This window comes from Tupaia chinensis, unplaced genomic scaffold, assembly GCF_000334495.1.
Source record: "Tupaia chinensis unplaced genomic scaffold, TupChi_1.0 Scaffold000093_1, whole genome shotgun sequence".
Lineage (NCBI taxonomy): Eukaryota > Metazoa > Chordata > Mammalia > Scandentia > Tupaiidae > Tupaia > Tupaia belangeri.
The window spans coordinates 11,640,438-11,649,948 of NW_006159555.1; the positions used below are offsets into that span (position 1 = coordinate 11,640,438).

Genomic DNA, 9,511 nt, shown 5'->3' on the forward strand with positions numbered 1-9,511 from the left:
CATGCACACGCGCCCGGTGTGAGTTTTAAGCCACTGGGTCCGGGACGCGAACCACGGTTGACTACGTGGGAGTCCAGCAACATAGCCATTACGCTAACTGCTGGTTCCCATGGCATTTGTTCTTGTGCAGAGGCATCAGCTCCCAAGATCTGACAGGGCTGGAAATGAAGCAGACATCAAAGGAAACTGGGCAAAGCCAGTGACTTTCCTGACTTCATTCCCCAATGAAAGAGGACAATTTCAAGTTTGTCACTGGTGAGTTTATTACATGATTAAAGCTCGAATAAAAAAAAAAAAATAAAGATAAAAATCTCAGCTGGAAGGCTAGAACCAGACTCTGGAAGTGCTGCTTCCCTGTCTCCAGACGCCCTAGCCAAGCCCAACTCCACTAACTCAGCTTGACTCGATCAAGCTCCTCATCAAGATTTGCATCTGTGCCCTGGACACCTCTGCTGCTCCCACTGGAGACCGAGTCCTGGGATCCTGGTACTGGGGGTTTGGTAAGGGCCCCATATACTCCCATGGCCTGAGGAGAAGGACAGAGAGAAAGCTATGAAGACACCTGGCAGAGGGAACAACCCTACCAACCAATGGCTAAAAGGGAAAAGGTAGGGCTGGGACCACTAGGATTGGTTTTCCTTTCTTCCTCTCTCAAGCCTCAGTCTTACAAGCTTTTTTTTTTTTTTTTTTGGAGAGGTTTTCGCTATAGGGTGCGTGCGCTCGCCAGACAGACAGAGACAGAGAGACAGAAAGTGAGAAATCCCCCCCCAGGGGGGATGGTCACGCCACAATCCCTTCTCCTCCATTCTCCTCTCAGGATCTTGGGCATGCACGCACACGCGCCCGGCATGAGTTTTAAGCCATCGGGTCTGGGACGCGAACCGCGGTCGACTACGAGGGAGTCCAGCGACATAGCCATTACGCTAACTGCTGGTCCCTTACGAGCTTTGATATAGGTTCTAGGAATCTTACAAACCATCAGAGTGACTCTCAGAATACTAGCACAGTTATCTGCAGAAAGAATCTCAAGAGCTTCCTTATTTGCAGGGGTGAGTGGGGATGTTTCATTCTTAAGAGATTCCTTCTCTACAGGGAATAAAAGGAGGTCTTGGGCCAAGACACTCTGAAGACTTTTAATGGTATGTAAGTGGTGATGGTGTGTGTGTGTGTGTGTGTGGGGGGGGGTCTTAGTTCCTGGCACTGATGCTGCGTTGGGTCCTTAGAGAGCTCTAACCTGAGCCACCATACTGGTAATGTCACCAGGGTTGGATGGCAGAAGGATAGTGTTGGAGTCCTTGGCCAGTTTGGAGAACGCACTGACATACTGCTCAGCCACCGTCAGTGAAGCTGCTGCATCTCCATTCTGTGGTCACAGGGAGGATATAATTAGATTACAAGCTTGGAGAAGGGAGTAGAGAAAGGAGGTCAGGTTCCTAGAGAGAAGGTATGCAGGTCAGAATATAAGACATCATGTAATCTGGCCCAATAGAGCCCACAAAGAGAGAGACTCCCCCCCAAAGGGCCAACAAGTGAACCCTTCCCATGGTCAATTCCTGTCCCCTATTCCCACTTGGGGCCTCTCACATGTTGTGTCAGAGCTGCAGCCAGGATACGAATAGCTTCAGCCTTAGCCTGAGCCTTGGCCAGAACTGCACTGGCCTCTCCTAGAAGAAGAGACAGAGCTTGACCTGTGTAGTCAGAGTACCCAAGTGCCTCCCAGTACCAACCTTCAAAGAACAGTGTCCTGTTCCTCAGCCTCTACCCTCTGCTGACCTGCTGCCTGATTTATTCGTTCAGCCTTTTCTGCTTCAGATGCCAGGATCTGGGCCTGTTTCTTCCCCTCTGCCACATTGATGGCTGACTCTCGAGTCCCCTCAGACTCTAGAACTGTGGCCCGTTTCCGCCGCTCTGCCTCCACCTGGAAACCCCCAGCAATCCCCATCAAGAAGATTGAGGAAAATCTTACAGACTTGCAAGCATACCCATCATGACAGGGAAGGAAGTCCAGGTTCCCCTAGACTGAAGCACCCTAAAGTCTCACCCCCACCCCTCCTAGCCCCCACCTGCATTTGCATGGACTCTTTCACTCGGGGTGGCACATGGATATCCTTGATCTCATAACGGAGGCAGCGGATGCCCCAGCAGTCAGCAGCCTGGTTGATGGCATCCACAATGCTGGCATTCAGAGATTCACGCTCCTGGAGGAAAAGAGGTGTGAGCTCTCTAACGTCAATGCACCTATCAGGGGCCTTAGCTGAGAAAGGCCTGGGACTGATCTTGACCTCCAGAAAGGACTGAGAGTGTCAGACTTCGTACTCTAACTCTGGCTCAGTTATGCTTACCCGGAAGACCTTGTCCAGAGACAGTTTGCCCAGCTCTGATCTCATGGTCGTCTGGGCTAACTGGGTAACAGCATACTCAGGGTCTTCCACACCATAGCTTGCCTGAAAGGGGCATGGATGGTTTAAGGAGCTCAGGAACTTGTTTAGTGAGGAGAACACCCCACAAGGCTAGATTACACAGGATTACAAGGCAGATACCTTGTAAGGGTCCATGATGCGCAGGTACAGGACCCCATCAATTTGCAAAGTTACATTGTCTGTAGGAGCAGGAGAGAAAAGGAGAAAGGTCAGACTTCCAGGTTTCAACCAGCTCTTTCTCCCAAGCTCTGGATCTACAGGAATCATATCCTGATGGTCTCAGTGCACCCGTGTTACCCTGCACCCCTCACCGAGAGTCACAGCCGACTGCTCAGGCACGTTGATGACAATTTCCTTGAGACTCTGCACGTATCGGATCCGGTCTAACACGGGGATGAGGATGTTCAAGCCCTGGGGAGAGGAGTCATGGGTCCTCAGAGGATAGGATTATAAGGTTGGGATCTAAGCTAGGCCTGGAGTAGAAAAGGTATCAACAAATAGAATATGCCTAGAAAGACAGCAGCCAAGAGATGTCCTGCCAAGACAGAAGTCCTCAGAAGGCTGGGGTGTCATTGGTTGGGAAACCCAAGAAAGAATGCAAGACTAGGCCTCTGAATGGAGGAGAGTCCGGGGAATGGAAGCCTGCAGAAAGGCCATGTCTAAACTGCAAGTGGGGCTGAGAGGGTGAACTGGGGAGATTTCTAAGAATGGGGCCAGTGCAGATGGCAGAGCAATTGGAAAAGGCAGTAACATACAGAAGATGGTCAGCATCTGAGGCTAGCCTGGGGACTCAGAGCAGGCCCCAAGGAGGTCCCACCCGTCCTATATCGTGAGGAATAGGGCATCTAGTTGGACAGAAGAGGTTCTCACAGGCTCCAGAATCCGGTGGAATCGGCCCATCCGCTCCACCACCCAGGCCTCCTGCTGCGGCACAAACAGTACCACGGTGTTTCGGGGCAACCCGGAGGAGGCGCGGCGCGGAGCGCGAACAGAGGCTTGCACGGGGCCCTAAAAGAGAGACAAGAATGAGCATAGACCCCGCCCTTGCATCGCGGAGGCATCCCCTAAACCGCGACCCGGTCCTGGAGAGGGACTCACGTGGGGATCATGACCTCTGACCCCAGTCCTCTCTCAAACGTAGAAACCCGCTCCTTCCCAGCTGAGGACCCAGATGATCTCCGTCCAGACCCACTGGAGAAGACTGCCTTGCTCTCACCCTCAGCAATAGGGCACTAGTGCCCCGCGCCGCGCGCGCCAGCATTTCCCACGGCCACAGCTACCTCCGGAACCAACGAGTTGTGGAGCAGAGCGGACGCTCCAGAAGCCCAGACCGGAGCCTTTCCTCCCGCAGTTCCACTCCCCCGGATGCGTTTCCGGTTCTCTTCCCTCCCACTTTGCACACTGACCCAATCAGCGTTGTTTGGCAGAGCGTGACTCAAGTGGTTCCCCGGGAAACGCAGACCTTCTAAAGAGGGCGCGACGCTGCTGGTTGTTCTGGTTCTCGCCGTTCGAGTCCAGAGTCCTGGGCACAGTAACCAAAGGGGAGGCTATTTTTCGCGTGCCGGTGACCCAGAAACCTCTCAGCAAGTTCCTTACCCCTATCTTCGGCTCAGTTTACCCTCCAGAGCGTATAATAGCCCCCATCTGTCACCATAGTGACCGGTGGATTGGAGCTGACTTGTTGCCATGGTTGCCATAGTGATAGTCCCAGGAAATCCTGCTGTGTTGTGCCCAGCCCTCCCACTGGGGGCTGACCCCATTCCTGTTGCCATAGTAACAGGGCCTAACATTACTCTATGACTGGGCTGAAATGACCCCTCCCCTCCTTTCCCAAGGCGCCACAGCTCTTTCTACTTCTTCCCATTAGAGTCTGCCAGGCCTGGTCCCCTTTGCATCTAGTCCAGCCTTAAGGTTCAACCTGTCTGAAGCTTGTCACCTTGTACACATCCTTGATGTTCTGGCACATCCTTTAATGGACTTGTATAGTCATTAATTTTACATATGAGGGCACTCAAGTTGTGAGGGGTAAAAGCCAACAACAGACCCAGTATAGGAATCCAGATCTACGTTCAGAGTTGAAGATGCATAGTCAGAGTTTGGCTTCTTTTTTTTTTTTTTTTTTTTTCTATAGGGCACATGCACTTGCCAGAGAGAGAGGGAGAGAAAGTGAGAAAGCATCCCCCTCCCCCAGGGGATTACCATGCTGCAATTCCGTTCCTCTCCGGATTTTGAATATGCAAGCAAACGTGCGATGTGTTTTTCAAGCTGCCAGGTCCAGGACTTGAATCATGCATTTGGTCATGTGGGATTGAGCTGCCTTAACCATACCATCAACTGTCTTTTACCCACTAGCCCTACACTCTGAAAAGAGCAAGACTAGGGCCCCCAAATCAGCAGGGTCTAGCCTAAGACCTTACAAGCTCAGGCCTGCTGCCTCCTTTTTGGGAGAAATGGGCAGAGTCCCAGCTCCTGTTAGACGTTCCATCCCCTTTCACATCCTCTCCCCAACAGAAAAGCAGAGTTCAGTTCAAGTTTCCAAACAAGAATTTATTCTTTTTTTTTTCTTAAAAAAAAGTACCAGGTATAATTTTTTCCTGTTTTTGTTTGTTTGTTTGTTTGTTTGTTTTCAAGTTTCAGCAAATGCTTGTTCCCCTCAGCCCAGCCCCAGGAGCCAGGGCTGAGACTGGGTCAGAGTCTGGAGTGGAAATGGGGTAGTTGGGAACCACATGACTGAGTTTGAGGAGTGCCCCTCACCCCAGCTGAGGTAGGTGGGTCAGAGTCTGGCAAGGTGAGAGGAGGCACCCCAGTCCTTGGCCCTGACTCTGCCCCTAGATACCTTCCTCAGTCAGGACCCCAAAGCAAGGAGAAACAGGCAGGAAGAGAGGGAGACTTGGGAGTCTGCAGCCCTAGGAGAAGGGTGGTTAACCCCTATGTGTGTGCATGCATGCATTCTCACTCTCTCACACACATTACCACACAAACACAAGCTTGTGCACACACACACACATACATATAAATTGGCTTTCAGAGATAGTTCAGAGGTTAGGGGAAGTGAAGGGAATGGAGAAGGGCAGGGGAAGCTGAGTCTTTGGCTAGTGACTCAGTCCCTCTGAGATAATCCCTCTGCCCTCAGCTGAGGGACAGCAGTTCTCCCCCTGTCCTCACATCAGCCTTTTTGACTCCTAAGGTTGGAGCAATATCTGAGAGTTGGGAACGGAGGAGGGGTGATGCTAATGATCAGGTTTGGGAGGTTACCAAGGCAATCCAAATTGAATAAATTATAAATTAAAAATAAATAAAATAATAAATGGCCCCTGCCCAGAGCAGGGAGGCAACGCTGGCATGACTTGCCTGGGAACTTGGGACAACCTCAGGGTAGCTCTGGTTCCTCCCTACTACCTAAGCTGGCCTGGGAAACCCAAGGGAGGGGACAGGCACATGGAGTACCCGGAATAGGGCAGGGTGTAGAAGGATCAGAAGCTTTAAACACCCAAATAATCGATTTGGGCGTGAGCATGGCGAGGGCTTTAATTCAAGCCTGAAGGGTCTCTTGCCATCTCTGCACATGTTTACTCTGTCCAGGATGGTGAAGGATGGGCCGGCTTTTGGCCCACATGGGTTCAGAGCAGGCAGTCAGGGCAAAGGTGAATATCGTGGATTGTGAGGGGCCTCAGTCACAGCCTGCAGCTCATAAGGGAGTCCTGTGTCCAGCTCTAGGCTCCGGCGGGAAAAAAGCAGGCGGATGTCCCCATGCAGGCTTAGGCGGCCTGAGCGGGAGCTCCGGAACCTAGGAGGACAGTTTGATTAAAGGAAGAATATGGACAGTAGAAAAATGAGGAAAGATCCTATTCAGGCCAGGGATACCTGGGCTTTCCCAGCTGTCCCTGGGCTCTGTCCTCACCTGAGGTGCAGTAAGTAGCAGAGGAGGCGGCGGGTGGGGCTAGCATTTCCCTCCTCACCCACAGGCACCAAAAAGAGGCGATGGCGCAAGAAGGTCATGTGGGCAGCAGGCATGTCCGAGAAGTCAAAGGTCACGAGGAACATCTTCACCACAGTCTGGTTGGGGTTAAATAAGGTCTGGGGGCAGGATAGTCAAGGTTGGTAGGGCCCAGGGGTTGTTTTCCTCTCTCCCCACTCCCACTTCTCAAGGCAAACTCACCACTTGGATGGTGCCCACCTTGGGCACACTGTAACCCTTCCTCCCCAGGGGGTTCAGGTCCACGACGCCCTGGGAAGGCCATAGAGCCATCAGCTAAGATGGGGACTAGGAATACTCATCCCTCTCTATAAGCTCTCAACCTGGACCTGTCCTTGCCTTACACTAGACTTTCCCCATCCAATCCTGACTCATTCCTAGGTGAGAAGCACATGAGGCATACCTCTTACTTCCTGTACCTTGTCCTTAATCCCTCACCCTGCTGAAAGCTAAATTTGGGTTGGGGTCAGGTCATACCAGGAAGGGAGCCGGGGCATTTTGCTCAGAAACTTCAAAGAAGGTGACAGTGACAGGCAGCGTGACATGTTGGGGGCAGTAGGATCCACTAGCTCCAATCTCTGCTGTAAAGCCATCAATGTGGCCAGATGGTGCAAAGCGTCCTCGCAGCAATGATTCCTGGGGTTAGGGCAGGCATAACATGTTATGACAATTCTTTTCTTTATCTATCCAAGCTGTATTCCACCACCCCGCTCCTCTCAGGACCTCCCCAACCCCAGTCACAAAGCCCAAGGGAGCTACCTCAAAGTTGCCCAGCAGGGTACGGCTGACAGCAGGGGTAGGAACAGGGGAGGCACTGGGGGGGCTCAGCAGGCCTGGCCCCTTCCGGAGACTTCGAAGGGAGCTCCTGGTAGGGGAGGGGGACATATGGTGGGTTGGCTTGTGGTATTCTGGGATTCTTGCTCATGTCCTTGGGCCCTACCCTTTGTTACTACTTAGGGCTCCCACCCTAGGGTCTCCAAATCTATAGACTTCTGACCCATTCTCATTCAGAGACTGCTAGAGGGAGAGGATGGTCACTTACAGCTTCAGGCGACGAGCACCTTTCAGCTTCCGCCCCGTGGGACTGCAGTCCGTTGGGTCCTATGGAAAGCAAAGATTGGGAAGAGAGATTGGGTGAAGGCCAGATTGTTTTGCGACAAGTGTCTGTCGCAACCTCTGAAAGGAACGTTCCCCTGGCCTCCACTTTCACCCACACAAATATCCACTTTAGAGTAGATGAGCTTCTCTACTGGCTTACCAAGAGAGGCTCCTTGGGCCCAGGCAGCAGGTGGCTCCAGAAGGGTGTGGCTTTGGCATCAGAACTGTTGGCAGCAGGAGGGTGGCCCAAGGTTCCCCGGCGCCTCCGAGGGGCTGGCCCCTCATCCTCAGAGCTGACATCTAGGGCTTCACCAGCAGGAAGCAGCCTTCGCTTGGTGGGGCAGGGGCCTGGAGGTCCAGGGCCAGGGGGTGTGTGCTCGGGACTGTGCCCATTGGCAGTGCCAGGGGACTCCCTAGGCCAGGGGCTGCCCCCGTTGCCCACCCCAGCCACTGGGCTCTTACCCCCAATTTGTGCAAGACTGTGCAAATCAGTGTCAAGTGTGTGCAGCTGGCCTGGAGGGGCTGGCCCTGGGGACTCTCCCAGAGACCCCTGTCCCCCTGGATCTGGGGAAGCCCAGTCTCTGGTGTGCAAAGTATTGCAGGAAGCATTTGATGGGGGCCAAGGGGGGCTCCGGGCCCCTGAAGTCCAAGGTGAGGTGGCATTACCTCCTTGTTCTACAACACAGAGGCCACGATGCGAGAAATGTTGGCTGGCCACACCCAATCCCAGCCCCAGTCCCTCTGTGCCCAACAGCCCCACAGTAGATGGTTCTTCAGGGGGTAGGCCCTCTCTGACCCCCAGCCCAGGGCCTCTCTTCAGCTCCCGGGGAACCTCGGTGGGTGGGGCTGGCCGCTTCAGGGCCCTATGAGGCTCAGAGGTACCAGCTGGAGGGGAAAAGACGGATACCTGGTAGACCCCGGGGGATGTCGCCCCCCCTGCTGGGCTGTAGCCCATGAGCAGGCCACCCTGGAGGGCCCCCTGCCTGACTGGAGGCTGCGAAGGGCCAGCCTCTGGCTCTGAGGATGGAGACGGCTCCGCCTGCACGTGGCGCATGAAGCCCCCCCTTGGGTCAGGGGGGCCCCCCCACACGGCCTTTATGCTGGGCCTGGGCTGGGGGGCCTGGGGACATCTGTATAAGAGAAGAGAAGAAAAGGTGGTCATGGTCGGGGGAATCAATAAGTCTTCTTTCTTCCAAACGAGTTTCAGACCCTCCCCTGACCTGAGGAACTGACCTTGAGGAATTCATAGGGAGTGAAGGTGTCCAAACCCCCAGATAGATTAATGGAATAGAGAGGCTACTCTCAGAACTCCGAGAGGGTGACAAAGTTATTACTGGACCTGAGCTCCCTCCCTCTCCTTGGCACTTACCCCGATGAAGAGGCCTCAAGCCTAGCTGTGTGTCCCCGCTTCCTGACTGATGCCTTGCTCCTCTAGCTTGCAGTCTGGTCCATGCCCGCTGCACTGGCAAGGTGACTGCCACCATTCCGTGCAGCTCCTGGGCTCAGCTGGACCCTGACAAGAAAAGAACAGAACAGACATAAGCCAGGATCCCTGGAGCCAGTGGTAAGAACCTTCCCCAACTGTGAGATACTAGAAGACATCCCAGGACATCCTCCTCCCATGTGAGGAATGCTTCAGAAACAGAAGAGTCAGGGTTCCAGGACCCAGACAGCAGAGTTGAGCTACCTAAGCAGTTAGAGAGGCAGGTCTTCGCTCAGTGTAATAAGGATGCGAGAAGTGGGTTGAAGCAGGGTGACCACTTATCACTGAGTGAGAGAAGGGATGAGATACTGCCAAGATCCAATGGACCATGCCCACTGAGAGGCCATGGCAAGAATTCAGCTCTCTTACTCAAGGCTGAGTTCCACAACTCTCTCCCATATGTCTACCTCCAAAGAGACAAAGCCACCCCAGAGCGCTAAGGGCAGAGGTCTTGCAGACAGTCACACCCCATCAGCATTCCTCAGAGGTACAAATCTCAGGTCAGCTCTAAGCTGGCCTTTCAGCCAGCACTCC

General features: G+C 53.5%; 2 protein-coding genes across 12 annotated transcripts in view; both read right to left on the reverse strand.

Moving 5' to 3' along the window:
• Nucleotides 1–245: 245 nt before the first annotated feature.
• Nucleotides 246–3,785, reverse strand: STOML2 (stomatin like 2). Of its 3 annotated transcripts, none has more exons than XM_006143205.3 (10): nucleotides 3,637–3,785; nucleotides 3,291–3,428; nucleotides 2,732–2,831; nucleotides 2,541–2,599; nucleotides 2,343–2,444; nucleotides 2,064–2,198; nucleotides 1,774–1,918; nucleotides 1,585–1,664; nucleotides 1,235–1,363; nucleotides 246–526 (listed from the first exon to the last, which is right to left on the reverse strand). In XM_006143205.3, the coding sequence occupies exons 1-10, from the start codon at nucleotides 3,679–3,681 to the stop codon at nucleotides 389–391; spliced, it is 1,071 nt and encodes a 356-aa protein (XP_006143267.1). In that variant the 5' UTR covers nucleotides 3,682–3,785; the 3' UTR covers nucleotides 246–388. The 3 variants fall into 3 exon arrangements, with proteins under 3 accessions (XP_006143267.1, XP_027625618.1, XP_006143268.1); XM_027769817.1 differs by having other exon boundaries at nucleotides 3,701–3,719; XM_006143206.3 differs by having other exon boundaries at nucleotides 3,519–3,639.
• A 1,161-nt stretch (nucleotides 3,786–4,946) lies between these two features.
• Nucleotides 4,947–9,511, reverse strand: part of ATOSB (atos homolog B) — an 11,794-nt gene continuing 7,229 nt past the window's right edge. For 4 of the 9 annotated variants that reach the window (XM_027769828.1, XM_027769827.1, XM_027769826.1 and 1 more), the window contains exons 2-9: nucleotides 8,864–9,007; nucleotides 7,655–8,169; nucleotides 7,439–7,497; nucleotides 7,156–7,261; nucleotides 6,874–7,032; nucleotides 6,580–6,648; nucleotides 6,322–6,497; nucleotides 4,947–6,207 (exon numbers count right to left, since the gene is read on the reverse strand). In XM_027769828.1, coding sequence (XP_027625629.1) covers nucleotides 6,054–6,207; nucleotides 6,322–6,497; nucleotides 6,580–6,648; nucleotides 6,874–7,032; nucleotides 7,156–7,261; nucleotides 7,439–7,497; nucleotides 7,655–8,169; nucleotides 8,864–8,978 — 1,353 coding nt within the window. In that variant the 5' untranslated portion in view covers nucleotides 8,979–9,007 and the 3' untranslated portion in view covers nucleotides 4,947–6,053. The other 5 variants (XM_027769830.1, XM_027769829.1, XM_027769825.1 and 2 more) reach the window with 5 other exon arrangements.

Coding starts and splice junctions, on each gene's coding strand:
- STOML2 (XM_006143205.3), bottom strand. CDS start 3,681: ATGCTGGCGCGCGCGGCGCGGGGCACTAGTGCCCTATTGCTGAGG. Junction 2,832..3,290: donor TCCACCGGATTCTGGAGCCT/GTGAGAACCTCT, acceptor TCCTCTCCCCAG/GGCTTGAACATCCTCATCCC. Junction 2,600..2,731: donor GCAGTCGGCTGTGACTCTCG/GTGAGGGGTGCA, acceptor CTGCTCCTACAG/ACAATGTAACTTTGCAAATT.